This window comes from Mobula birostris, chromosome 11, assembly GCF_030028105.1.
Source record: "Mobula birostris isolate sMobBir1 chromosome 11, sMobBir1.hap1, whole genome shotgun sequence".
Lineage (NCBI taxonomy): Eukaryota > Metazoa > Chordata > Chondrichthyes > Myliobatiformes > Myliobatidae > Mobula > Mobula birostris.
Window position 1 is genome coordinate 3,179,363 of NC_092380.1, and position 14,356 is coordinate 3,193,718.

Sequence of the window (14,356 nt, forward strand, 5' to 3'; positions counted from 1 at the left end):
AATAAACACTTTCCAATTCTATCATTTACCTTCTAGGGGCAAGCTAATCCTGAATCTAAACGACCAAGTTTATTATGGAGTCTTTGCATCTTCATTTCATGGATCTGCCTGTCTTGAGGGACCTTGACAAATCGTGAAGTCAATTTTGACAACATCCACTGTCCTAGCTTCAGCAATCACCATTGCAATCACCTCAAGAATCTCAGTCAATTGACCTTTTCTCGTGACTTTTTGAAAACTTAAGAGCTGTGATCACTGGTCCCAAAATCCTCTCGTACTGAAACTCCAGTCACCTGGCCAGGCTCAGTTCCCAGTACAAGGTCAAGTCTGCTCCTAACTCCAGGTGCACCATTCACATACTGTTTCAACAAACTCTCTTAGTGAACAGAGAGAATTCGTGTCAGTTTCTCTTTGATGCTTTTCATGCTCCATTAGAGCATCTCCTGTTTCTCAGTTTTCCAAACCTACTGTCTGGCCCTCGATATCACTGACATCCAGGGATATTCGGTCCACTGACTGGTGTCTCACGCCTCACTTCCTTGCAGTTGGTGTTTTGATCTTGCTGTGCACTGACGTGTGGGTGGCCGGCACAGTCTGTTTATGTTCTCCTCCTCAACTCTCTTTGCAAAGGCCGGGGCTCATGGTTCATCGAGCTGTGTTCAAACTCCCACCAGCAATCTCACCCCCAGTGTGGAATCTGTCTGTGGTTTGTCCAGATGTAGATGAACTTACTGTGTGCCCCTCTGAGTGACTGACATTGGCCTGGGGGTCCCAGGGTAACAGGGCAGATCAGGCAGATCCTGTCCCGGTTGGTGAAGATCAAGCCTACCCTGGTAGGCCTCGGCCTACTCTTGCCTTTTCAACAGGATGTCTTCACTGTTTCCTGGCCGAGCTCAGCTGGTTTAGTGGTCACAGTCCACCAGGATGGTGTGAGTCAAGGTGTGAGATTCTCAGTGGGAGAGTGTCAAGGCTGGTTTTTGATGTGATAATTCTCTGACCCCAGGTTTTTGTGTCTCACGTACACAAGCTGTTTCTGGATTTGAGACACGATGGAGGGGAGGGTCAAAGAGGTTTGTCACCAGGCAGAGACGTAGCATTCAAGATTCGTGCAGTTCATGGAGTGATGGGTGACGGGTGAGGATCTAAGGCACCGTCCCCCTCTCATGGCCCAGTGGAATACCGGTCTCTGTATTGGGCCTAGATGTGTAGGCAATCTGTCCATCATCCCTCCCCTCCTCCCCTCCCTCTCCATCCACCACCCTCCACTTCTCAACTTACCACCAACCCCATCCATTTCTTGTGCCACCCTCCGATCTTCACCCCCTCCCTCCTACTCAACATCCAGACACTTCTCCCCCCTTCTCTCTCTCTCTCTCTCTGTCTCTCTCTGTCTCTCTCCCCCCTCCTCCCTCTCTGACTGTTTCATTCTCTCTCCCTCTTTCTCTTTCTTGTCTCTTCTTCTCTTTCTCTAGCTCTTTCAATCTACTTCCTTTCTTTGTCTATCCATCACTATCCCTCCCTCTGTCCCTTGCTATCCCTTTGTATCTTTCCATCTCTTCCTCCCTGTATTACATCCATTTGATGAAATGGCTGCTTGTAACCAACAACTCTTTGATCTGACAAACTTCCTCATCTCACCTCCCCATACTTTGTTTCCCTCCTCTCCAAACCCTTCCCTACCCACAGTAGGAGGGAAGGAAGAGTTACCATAGGGACAGGTCTCGTCTTTAAGCTTCCCATTGTTACTTCTCGTTTCCATGATTGAGGCAGCCCACAAGTGCGAATTCCTCAAGACAGCCCCTCCCCTCCTGGCGACATGTTCTGAACCTTAATAAGAGGTCTGTGACTCTCTCAGTAGCTCAGACTCTGGAGTCGGGGCTGAGACAGACCTCAGCCACAAAGGGACAGCGGGAGACACGGAGACAGGTCCCAGCTGGAGCAGACCTGGGAGAAGCTCAAAGTTCCTGGAAGAACAGAGACAGGTAGGCCCACTTCTCTGTCTCAGGGGTAGGAGGGTGTCCATTCGGCAATGCTACCCCTCCCAGTGTGGTCCAGTCCTCCTCCTCCCCTCGTCTCCTTCTCTCAACCTCTCTCTCCCCTCTCTGATAATTTCCCTCCAACATCCTCCTCAACTCTGTCCAGAGTCCATGCTGTAAATTCTGGCATAGGGTGAGTGAGGTTCTAGAAATTTCCACTGCCTCACTGACTCCCACCCAACCCTCCCTCTCTCTCTGATTCTCTGCCTCCACTTTATTCTGCCTCCCTTTCCCTCACTACCAAAGTATCCCTCCCTCTCTCCCACTTCCAATATCTCCCTCCTCTCTCCCTCTGCATCTTTCTCTCTTATTCTCCCTTCGTTCATCTCTCTCTCTGATGTTTATACATTCTCTCCTCTCTCTCTGTTATTCTCTCTCTCCATTGCTCATGCCCTCTGACTTGCTTTCTCTGTCTCCCAGACACAACTCTTCCATTCATTTCTTTCTCGATCTCATACTGTCTCTCTGCATCTCCAGTGCACATTCTTGTTATATTTTTCATCTTTCTCTCTTTCCCTCTCCCCCTTCTCAACTATTATCTCTCATTGGCAATATCACCCCATCTTATTTTCTCCCTCTCTCTCTTCATTCCTGTATGTCTTTCTCTCCATTTCCCAACCTCTCCTTCCCTCTCCTCCTCCCTCTCGTTCTATCTCTCCCACCCCTCACCCTCCCTCCCACTCCTCCTCTCTCTGCCTCTTCCTTCCTCTTTATTTGTATCCCAATCCGTCCTTCAGCCTTTACCATTTCCTCTGTGTGATGGGGTCAGTGAGGGAATTGCCGTTAGACAATTGTACTTTCACAGAGATGTCCCACACTGAAACAAGGCCTTCCACACAACTCATCCAAACCAACCAATCTCCCTTGTTGAGCTGATCCTGTCTGCCTGTGTTAGCTCCCATATCCCTATAAACTCTATCTATCCATCACGGTCTAAACGTCTCCTAAACATTGTAACTGTAGCTGCCTCGACCACTTGTTCTGTCCTGCCATGGTTTAACTTCACAAATTCACCTCGAACTTGTCTGTCTTAGATTTCATCTGCCATTCCTTTGTCAGCCCATCTGAAATAAAGACAGACCAGCAGAGCCATTGTGTCTTTGCTCCACCCGGATCCTGTTATAACCTTACCCTAACCTTCTTTACTGCCCACCACACCACCAATTTTTGTGTCACCCACTGATTTATTAATTATTCACCTCCATTCTCATCCAAGCTGATTGTACAAATGACAAACAGCACTGACCGCTGACCCCTGGAGCACACCACTGACTACAGGCCTCTGACTTCTTCCACCTCGGATTTTAGATCCAAGTAGCTCGCTCACCCTGTTTCCCATGTGATCCCACCTTCCCAACCGTACAATGAACCATCGCCCTCTGCAAATACATGGTTCCTCCGTGGAGAGAGTTAAATGCACAAAGTTCCTGGGAGTTCACATCACAGATGACATCACCTGGTTCCTTAATATCACCTCCCTGAACAAGAAGGCCCAGCAGTGCTTCCACTTCCTAAGAAAACTGAGGCAAGAAAGGCTCTCCGCAACACCCCCCCCCCCCATCTTAACTGAATTTTACAGGACACCATTGAGAGAGTCCTGACAATCTGCCTCTCCATCTGGTATGGGAGCAGCCGAGCATCGGACTGGAAGTCCCTACAAAGGTCTGAGAGAACAGCCAAGAGGATCAGGGGGTCTCCCTACCATCCATCGGGGACACTTATCAGGAGCGCTGCGTACACAGGGCCCTGAGTATTATCAATGATCCCACCAATCCACCCAGCATCCTCTTTGACTTTCTCCCATCAAGCAGGAGACTCTGATGCATAAAGACAGGAACGGTCAGGATGGGAAACAGCTTCTTCCCTCAGGCCATTAGGCTTTGAACTCCCCTCTGCATTGTATTCAAAGTGTCACTGGATAGTCTGTTTCACACCTTACAATATTTAATATTTATGCACTTTAGTTTGTTTCTTCTGTGTGATTCATCTGTTGATTTTATCCTTACCTTCATAATTTATCGTGTGTTATGTGTTTTACATCCTGGTTCGAAGAGACGTCTCGTTTCTATATACATCATATGGTTATATATGTTATAGACATGTATATAGTTAATGGACAATAAATTTGACTTGACTTGACTTGGACTGTGCAGGACTTTTCCAAAAGCTAAACTAAAGTCCACATAGACAATGTCCACCACCCTGCCCTCATCAGTCCTCTTGGGCATCATTTCTAAAAATTCAGACAAATTGGTGAGATACGATTTCCCATGTTCAAAGCTATGCCAACTTTCCTCAATCATTCCTTGTCTTTCCAAATGTAGGTAGAATACTGTGTGTCTGAATCCCCTCCGGTAACTTCGAATCCCTGTTGTCAGGCTTAATGGCCTATCCCTGCAGACCTTCTGAAACAAAAGCACAACACTTTCCCCTTCCAGTCTGTCCTTGCTTCAGCTAGGACAAAGGAAGATACAAAAATGTCTCTGCCAAAGCTCCTGACGGTTGAGGGGTAATAACTGTTCCTGAACCTGTTGGTGTGAGTTCTGAGACTCCTGTACCTCCTTCCTGATGGCAGCAGTGGTGGGGGGGGGGGGAGCACGTCCTGGGTGCTGGGGGCCCCTGACTATGGCTGCCGCTTTCCTGCGACAATGTTTCATGTAGATGTGCTCAATGGCTGGGAGGACTTTACCCGTGATGGACTGGGCCGTATCCACTACCTTTTGTAGGATTTTCCACTCAAGGGCATTGGTGCTTCCACGTCAGGGTGTGTGTGATGCAGCCAGTCAATATACTCTCCACCACTTATCTATAGAAGTTTGTCAAAGTTTAAATGACGTGCTGAAACTTCTAAGGAAGCAGAGGTGCAGCTGTGCTTTCTTTGCAATGGCTGGTCCAGGACAGATCCTCTGAAACAGGAATTTAACGTTGTTGACCCTCTCCATCTCTCATCCCCCAGTGAGGACTGGCTCACGGACCTCTGGCTTCCTCCTCCTGAGCTCAATCATCATCTTCCTGGTCTTGCTGACATTGACTGAGAGTTGCTGTTGTTGTGGAACAGCTCAGCCAGATTTCCACTCTCCCTCCTATACTTAAGTAGGGCACTGCAGCTACGTTTAGCCTCACAATCGTAGGTGTAAAGTGAGTGGAGTGGGGACTAAGCACACAGCCTGTGCTGATGGAGATGCTGTTGCCAATCTGAACTGACTGGCATCTGCAAGAGAGGAAATTGAGGGTGCAATTTCACAAGGAATTGACAAGGTCCCGCATGGGAGGTTAGTTCGGAAAATTTAGTCACTAGGTATACATGGAGAGGTGGTAAATTGGATTAGACATTGGCTCGATGGAAGAAGCCAGAGAGTGGTGGTAGAGAATTGCTTCTCTGAGTGGAGGCCTGTGACTAGTGGTGTGCCACAGGGATCAGTGCTGGGTCCATTGTTATTTGTCATCTATATCAATGATCTGGATGATAATGTGGTAAATTGGATCAGCAAATTTGCTGATGATACAAAGATTGGAGGTGTAGTAGACAGTGAGGAAGGTTTTCAGAGCCTGCGGAGGGACTTGGACCAGCTGGGAAAATGGGCTGAAAAATGGCAGATGGAGTTTAATACAGACAAGTGTGAGGTATTGCACGTTGGAAGGACAAACCAAGGTAGAACACACAGGGTTAATGGTAAGGCATTGAGGAGTGCAGTAGAACAGAGGGATCTGGGAATACAGATACAAAATTCCCTAAAAGTGGCATCACAGGTAGATAGGGTCGTAAAGAGAGCTTTTGGTACATTGGCCTTTATTAATCAAAGTATTGAGTATAAGAGCTGGAATGTTATGATGAGGTTGTATTGGGCATTGGTGAGGCCGAATCTGGAGTATTGTGTTCAGTTTTGGTCACCAAATTACAGGAAGGATATAAATAAGGTTGAAAGAGTGCCGAGAAGGTTTACAAGGATGTTGCTGGGACTTGAGAAACTCAGTTACAGAGAAAGGTTGAATAGGTTAGGACTTTATTCCCTGGAGCGTAGAAGAATGAGGGGAGATTTGATAGAGGTATATAAAATTATGATGGGTATAGATAGAGTGAATGCAAGCAGGCTTTTTCCACTGAGGCAAGGGGAGAAAAAAACCAGAGGACAAGGGTTAAGGGTGAGGGGGGAAAAGTTTAAAGGGAACATTAGTGGGGGCTTCTTCGCACAGAGAGGCATGGGAGTATGGAATGAGCTGCCAGACGAGGTGGTAAATACGGGTTCTTTTTTAACATTTAAGAATAAATTGGACAGATACATGGATGGGAGGTGTATGGAGGGATATGGTCCGTGTGCAGGTCAGTGGGACTAGGCAGAAAATGGTTCAGCACAGCCAAGAAGGGCCAAAGGGCCTGTTTCTGTGCCGTAGTTTTCTATGGTTTCTAAGGAGGTATTGAGGGCAAGGTCTTGAAGCTTATTGATTAGTTTGGAGGGGACGATAGCATTGAATGCCAAGCTGCAGTCAATGAAGGTCATCCTGATGTCTGCATCTTCGCTGTCCAGATGTTCCAGGATTCAGTGAAAAGCCAGTGAAATGGCATCCGTTGTTGACCTGATGTGATGGTGGGCAAATTAGAGTGAGATCCAACTCACTTCTCAGGGAGGAGTTGATGTGCCTCATCACCGTGGGTGTAAGTGCCACTGGATGACAGTCATCGAGGCAGGTTTAGGCACTGGTATGATTCAGGCATGTGGGTACCCACCCTACGCGTAGAGGGTGATGAGAGGGTGGAACGAAGTGGCGGATGCGGGTTCAATGTCAGCATTTAGGAGAGGTTTGGATAGGTCCTTGGAGGGGGAAGTATGGAGGGGTCTGGATGAGTATGGAGAGATGTGGAGGGGTATGGAGGGGTGTGGATGGGTGTGAATGATTATGGGGAGGTGTAAGGGGTATGGAGGTGTGTGGTGGAGTATGAGAGGCGTGGGGGGTGTGGAGGGGTGTGGCGGGGTGCGGATGAGTATGGAGGTGTGTGGAGAGGAGTGGGGGGATGTGGAAAGGAGTGGAGGGATGTGGAGGGGTGTGGAGGGATGTGGAGGGGAGTGGAGGAGTTTGGAAGGATGTGGAGGGGTGTGGGGGGGTATGGAGGTGTGTGGAGGGGTATGGAGGTGTGTGGAGGGGTGTGGAGGAGTTTGGAGTGGTATGGAGGGGTATGACGGGTGTGGAGGGATGTGGAGGGGTGTGGAAGGGTATGAAGTGGTATGGAAAGCTATGATTCAGGCGCAGGACGGTGAAGCTAGGCAGAATTCAGGATGGACTGGATGGTCAGACTGCCTGTGTCTGTGTAGTAGTGTTCTATGACTCTTTGTACTTAGTCACTTGGTCCCTCCATTCTACAATACTCGCCAGAGCATTAAAAATTCACTGTACAAATCCTACCCTGACCTGACTTCACAAAACGTAACACTTGGCCCTGATTTGAATTGAAGACCATTTGCCAGCCCTCAGACCATATGCCTTGCCAGTCAAGATCTCCGTCAAAATGTCGAGAACCTTCCTCGCTGTGTCCACAGGCTGTCAGATTGTTCATGGCACATTGGCTGGAAGGTAAGAAACTTCAGAGGAAGAGGGGAGAGAGGGAGCGAGACAAAGATAGGCAGAGGGACAGAGAGATAAAGAGATAGAGAGATAGAGAGAGGGAGAGAGAAATAGAGAGAGGGAGAGGGGAAAGAGAGAGAGGGAAAGAGAGGGTGGGAGAGGGAGAGAGAGAGGAGCGAGAAAGTGAAAGGAAGGGAGAGGGAAGGGATAGATAGATAAAGAGAGGGAGGGAGAGAGAGCTGCTGGATTGGGCAGAGGGACAGCAGATGCAATTTGATGCTGAGAATTCTGAATGTTTTAATTTCAGAGGGAAGAAGGGGATGAGGAAAAATAAACAGTAATATTGGAAACTAAATCAGAGAGATCTAGGGGTACAGGTAAATAGTCTATCAAACGTTGTGAGAAAGAAGTTTGGAAAGAAGATGTGGTGCATGGTTTAAACATTGAATCTTGGACTACCAGGGAAGGAGTCAGGATGGACCTTTGTAAATCACTGGAGTCTTGTGTCTAGTTGTGGAAGCCACACTGAGGGAAGATGGCACAGCTTTGGAGAGGGTCCAGGAGAGAGGATCATCACCTTGTCGTGGCAGAGCAGCTTGTGAGTTCCCGAGATCCCAAGAGCGATTTTGTCTGGAGCTTAGTCATCTGGCATTTAGCTCCTGGGAGGGTCACCCAAGGCGGTAAGGCCAAGGGGAGGTTCAGACAAAGAGCGATCTAACCAAGAGCTCAAGAGTGGGGCTGGTGGAAGACGGTGACACATCACAACGGCCGTGAAGACAGAGGAAGGCTACAGCAGTGAAGGGTCCTCAGTTGTCTTGCATTCCAGAACACTGATCTGTCAAGGATTATGCAGCCTCATAGACAGGTATTCTCCGTTGAGGGACCCACAGTATACAAACCAAGTGGATCCTCCACTGGCCTCCATACCCACCAATAAACAAGCCTTTTGTAGAATATCATACTTGGGTGATCACAGCACTACTATTCCCCGAGTCACTCCACTCATCAGAGTCCTGGGCTGTGGAGAGAGTGGAGGAACTGAGGGAGTCTACAAGGGGATCCTACACAGGTCATTCATTCAGTAGAATCATCACCTCAGGATGACCTGACAGGAGAGGCAGAAGGACCCTGAAGGGAGGTTTTGTTTGGGCAGCAAGTAGTTGGGGGCCTGGGAGTCACCATGAAGTGGAGGGTGGTGGGAGGGGCTCACTGTGAGGGGTTGCTGTGTGGGAGGGACCCTCTGTGAATGGATCGGTGGTGGAAGGGACCTTCTGTGAACGGAGGGGTAATGCGGAGGGACCCTCATTAGGGGTTGGTGTGTGGGCGGGACGCTTTTTGAATGGAGGGATGGTGGAACGTGTTGACCCATATCTTGTCAAACGGACTTAAGCTTGGTAAATTACCTCAAAAACTTAATTCACTCAAAACTCACACTTTATCGCCTCTACACAAATATACAGATAAATTCAGTTGCCCCCCCAGTCAGGAACTGCTGTCCCCTTTATACCTACATTCACTCAGACCATCACTCCAGCTTATAACCTTAAAACAGGGAACCTCCTGTTGGCCAAATGGTTGCCCTTTCTTCTCCTTGCTCCAGGTAATGGTCTGTCTCTGGAGATCTTCCTCCTTTGTATCTGAGGCTCTGATTTCTCTGGTTTTCAGCTCCAGCTGCTGAATTCTGATTTCTCAGAACCTGGTCTATCTGGTCAAAGTGTTTCGGTTTTCCGTGGGCTTTGGTTCCAAGCCAGCAACTCTTCTCTCAAACGTGGACATGGACCTCATCTCCCTTTCTTTGCTCTCCCTGAGTCAGACCAGTTCCAGGCTCAGATTCAGATTTATTTATCACCTGCACATCGAAACATACAGTGAAGTGTGTTGTTTGTTTTACAGCCAATACAACCTAGGGACCTGTAAGTATCACCACACCTTCCAGCGCCGACATACTGTAGCATGCCCACAATTCCCAGCAGACTTACAACAGAACAAGACCCTTTCCACCCTGCCACCCACCCACACTGAAGAATAGTCTTCTAACTCCAAGATAGACGTCCAATCTTCAGTTTCCAAGCTCTGGTCATCAGGCTCTGACTCCAGACCTCCAACTCCCGTCTCTGTCCCTAAACCTTCCCCATAAACTTACAAAAACAATTGAGTCTGAGCCACAGCCTTAGTGAGACTGTAGCTCAGTTTCACTTTGAAAATAACAGGTTCCTTCAGGTCACAGATATAGATTACCTTTTCATAAGGTGCTGATGAAGAGTCTTGGGACAAAACAACAACTGTTTATTTCCCTCCATAGTAGCTGCCTGACCTGCTGGGTTCCTCTGGCCAACTTTCCATCAGCTCTGGTCCAAGGCAGCAAGGCATTACTCCTCTTCTCCCAAATGTGGACGTGCACCTCATCTCCCTTGCGTGGCTCTCCCTGAATCGGACCAAGTCAAACCAGTCCTGTCACTTCCGGGCTCAGGTTCCTTCGGGTCACAGGTGAAGGGCTGTCATACAAAACGTCGACCCTCTTTAGCTGCTGACCTGCTGAGCTCCTCCAACACCTTTCGTATGTTGCTCAGCCTTTTACATCAGCCTCTATCTTCTATCTCATCAACAACTTTCTCTTTGGAAATTATCTCTGATTTAGCATATTATAACAGGGGCCCATTGTGCCCACATTTACCTGCCTTGACTAATCAGCCCTGAACAAGAACAGGTCACAAATTGGAGGTTGCAGGATATTCAGAAAATAGTGGCCCTGGGCCAAGCCAATGTCCTTGACTCATTCAAGTTTAATGTCATTTCATGTTTTAATTCCTTCAGGTCCAACAGAGGGACCCTCTGTGGAGGGGTAGGTCATGGCAGGGTCCCTTTCTGATGGCATGGATGGTGGGGAGGGGTGAATGTGTGATGCCATCCATTGGTGACCCCCATCTCCCATTCTCATTACAGATTGACCGCCCTCCATTGATTGAGGGAAGACCTGTCAACATTGCAATGGATACTGGGATGGGATGGAGAGTGGGAGTGTTGCTCTGGGCTCTCCTGTTCCTGGGGGGTGTGGGGGCTATCTGCCAGACGGGCAGCACCAGCGAATGCCACCGTGCGTCCCCGGTACCAGGGACCAGTCTGGCCGGGGAGGGTTTTGATGTGGTGACGCTGGCCCCCAAGGGGGCGTACGTGGTGGACGTGGAGAGCTGGAGTCGTCCGGATGGGGCCTGCATCCTCTGCAGGAACTCACTGATGAGGGGTAGACGGCAGCGCCTCCCCCTGGCTGTGAAGGATTGGCGAGCCCAACGTAAATGCCGCCGGGCCGTGTCCAGCCAGCTCTTCCACTCAGCCTCTGAGTTCAGTAATTCGGCCAGCTCCAGTGTGGATAAAAGCTGGAGTGTTGGTCTGGATCTACCCATCCATCCCGCAGTGTCAGTAGGTTTCGGATTGGCTGGCTCCAAGTCTCGGGCCACTTCCTTTGCCGATGAGAAAGCCCGATCAGCCCACTACAGCTTTTCCAGTCAGAAGTTCCATTGCCGCCTTTACCGTTACCGTCTGAGGAACCCACCCCCTCTGGCATCTGAGTTCTCTGAGCAGCTCAAGCAAATCACCAGTAGCTCCTATCAGGGAGCCAAGCCCCAGTATCGCCAACTAGTGGAGACTTTCGGGACACATTACATCCGGTTAGTGGAGCTGGGTGGCTCCTATGAGGACGTGACGGCCATCCGCACCTGTAAGGCCTTTTCTCAGGGCTTCACTGCTAGAGAGGTGGGGGACTGCCTCGGTGTGGAGGCCAGTGTTGGGGTGAACAAAGGAATCAGCGTCTCAGTCTCAGGCTCATACAAGCAGTGTGAGAAGAAGGCCTCGGCCCGTAGCCACGCCCGAAGCTTCCACCAGGCCTTCAGCGAGAGGATGACAGAAGTCTCCGGAGGCCATGCCACTGGGCACACAGACCTCCTCTTCTCCTCCAATCCTCGTGCCTTCACCAGCTGGCTGAACAGTCTGACGGCCTCACCGGGCATCATACACTACCGGCTGGCCCCCCTCCATCTCCTGCTGCCCAGAACCGACATTCGCCGGGAACATCTGAGGCGCTATCTCAGTGAGTACATTATGGCCAACGCCGTGAAGCGGGACTGCCCCAAAGCTCATTGCCCTGCTGGCAAGCGCAAGAATCGCTCTGACCCCTGCTCCTGCCTCTGTCAGGAGAACAACTGGGTCGACCGCGTCTGCTGCCCCAGGCAGGAGGGCATGGGACCTCTGACGGAAACCATTGTGAGGGGCCGTGAGCTTCACTGGACCAATCAGTCCTTCCCCTCGCACGGCACTGCCACCTCCTCTCCTTCGGGGAACACCCTCCTCAAAGTTATCTACCCCTGAGCTTTGTCCTCTCACTGACCTCACTCCCAGACCCAACTTGGCCTTTCCATTCTCCCTGGTCCTGGTGCCATAGCTTCCCTCTCCCTCTAATCATCAGTCTCATTGTCCAAACATTTGTAACCTCTTCCGCTTGACCATGTGTCCTTTGTCCTCTGTCTCTCTGAGACAGTCAACTCATCACTACCATTGCCCTGACCTTTACCCTCTCACCCTCACTGACCCAGGGGGCCTCTTTTCTAGGACTTCTCTAGGCCTGAATTTTACCCTCTATCACTCAGTTCATTCTCCTGACCTTTGCACTATAACCCTTGCTAGCCCAGGCCACCACATCCCACACTCCCACCAATCCGGTGCCTGACCTCTGAGAGAGAGAGAGAGAGAGAGAGACCCCACACAACCCTCATAGATTTCCCAATTCCTCCAATTCTCTGGGCACCAGGAATTCCCAGTCGGAATGGGAGTCCCGGCTTGCCTGACTGCACCAAGCTTTCAGTCACTGGTGATTGGGGGCTGGGGAAGAGTACAGGGTGGGAAGACCATTGAGGAACCAACCACTCTGTATTTGTCATATCGCCACTGTATCACCCCAGCGGAAACCCCCCTCGCCCCAGCAAAGACCTGTGTTGGAGGGAGGGTGCCCCAACCAGCTTGCCAAACTGCAGGCAGCTTAACGGCTTCAGCGTAACGTCATTTACAGATCCACTTGGCCCGTGCAGGAGGTGACTCACAGGCTCCATTTCCCACAATCCTGTCGCTGACAGGGACCAACTGGAGAGTCCCCGGCTGACCTGTGTCTCAGGACGGGTAGATTGTGTCGGAGCACGAGCATCATCACAGGAACATCGTACGCCTCCCTGTGCACGAGAAGCTTTGCAAAGCGATGTTTTGGAGACAGAAGAGATTGTTTGATTGCCTCTTGCCTTCTTTGTACCACTTGTGTTTTTGCAATAAACATCACTGAGCATCATTTAGCCTTTGGGTGTGAATGGTTACCATGGTGATCTGGGATGTGGCGTTCTGGGGTGGTGAGGACAGGAACGTGGGACAGGGAGGGGGGAGAGGGGGAGGGGGAGGAAGGGTATTGTCCCCAATGGGGTTTGATGGGAGGAACACGGGAGAGTGGAGAAGCAGGAATCTGCAGGGACAGAGATCAGCACCACAACACACACCACAGAGACTGTCGGGGAGAGACACCGTCTTTCCCAGGGGTCTGTGAATGGGAGAGATTTACTCTTTAAAAGCGATCTGTGATGGTAGAGAGAATCCCTCCCTGATGGGACACGGTCACTTTCCACCCACCATTCCTGCTCTTCACCTTTTCATTCCTCCTTTTCACTCTCTCCCTCTCTCTTCCCCTCCCTCTCCCTCTCTCTATTCACCTCCCTCTCTCTCTCCTTCACTCTCCCCCGTCCCCGATCACAAACAGATCACATCATAACCAATTCCTATACAGGCCTGTCATTCCTGTCACCACCTGTACAACCAAACTGAAATGGCCACACAGACTTGGTGTTTGAGATAACGGGTGATTTATTAAAAAACTGGTGTGCACCAGGAGACCAGTCAAAGCTCATCCACTGAGCATGAATTTGGTATGGCTTTTACATTCCAGTAAAACTACATTGTGATAACAGAATGGTGACTACAGAGGGAATGAATGAACTATCAGAGCAGCACAAACACGAGGAAACCTGCAGGAAATCCGAGCAGCACACACAGAGCTGGAGGAACTCAGCAGGCCAATGGGCACCTATGGACGTCTCGGGCCGTGACCCTTCTTCAGGGCTGAAAAGGAGCAGTCGGATGGGTGAACAAGTACAAGGAATGGGTGATAGGTGAAATTGGGAGGGCTGAAGTAAAGAGCTGGGAAGTCAATTGGTGAAAGCGATAAAGGGAGTCTGATAGGAGAGTACAGGAGGCCATGCAGAAGGGAAGGGCGAGGAGCACCAGAGGGAGGTGATGGGCTGTAAGGAGAGAAGGTGAGAGAGGGACATGGGAATGGGGAATGGTGAAGGTAGGGGACATTACCAAGGCTGTACCTGGGGGGGGGGTGTCAGTGATATCTGTACCTTGGGGGGGGGGGGGGTCAGTGATACCTGTACCTGGGGGGGGGAGTGTCAGAGATATCTGTACCCAGGGGGTGGGGGAATCAGTGATATCTGTACACGGGGGGGGGGGTGTCAGAGATATCTGTACCTGTGGGGGTCAGTGATATCTGTAACCAGGCGGGGGGGGGGGGTCAGTGATATTTGCACCCGGGGGATGTCAGTGATATCTGTACCTTGGGGGGGGGTCAGTGATACCTGTACCTGGGGGGGGGAAGTGTCAGAGATATCTGTACCCAGGGGGTGGGGGAATCAGTGATATCTGTACATGGGGGGGGGGGTGTCAGAGATATC

The 14,356-nt window shown here is 50.2% G+C and overlaps 1 protein-coding gene across 1 annotated transcript; it reads left to right on the plus strand.

Annotated features, from left to right (window-relative positions):
- Positions 1 to 1,855: 1,855 nt before the first annotated feature.
- On the plus strand, positions 1,856 to 12,914 carry LOC140205382 (perforin-1-like). Its single transcript, XM_072272973.1, has 2 exons — positions 1,856 to 1,982; positions 10,539 to 12,914. The coding sequence occupies exon 2, from the start codon at positions 10,584 to 10,586 to the stop codon at positions 11,955 to 11,957; it is 1,374 nt and encodes a 457-aa protein (XP_072129074.1). The 5' UTR covers positions 1,856 to 1,982; positions 10,539 to 10,583; the 3' UTR covers positions 11,958 to 12,914.
- The last annotated feature ends 1,442 nt before the right edge of the window (positions 12,915 to 14,356 follow it).

Bases quoted from the DNA above. Each gene is read 5' to 3' on its own strand.
- LOC140205382 (XM_072272973.1), top strand. From the start codon at position 10,584: ATGGATACTGGGATGGGATGGAGAGTGGGAGTGTTGCTCTGGGCTCTC.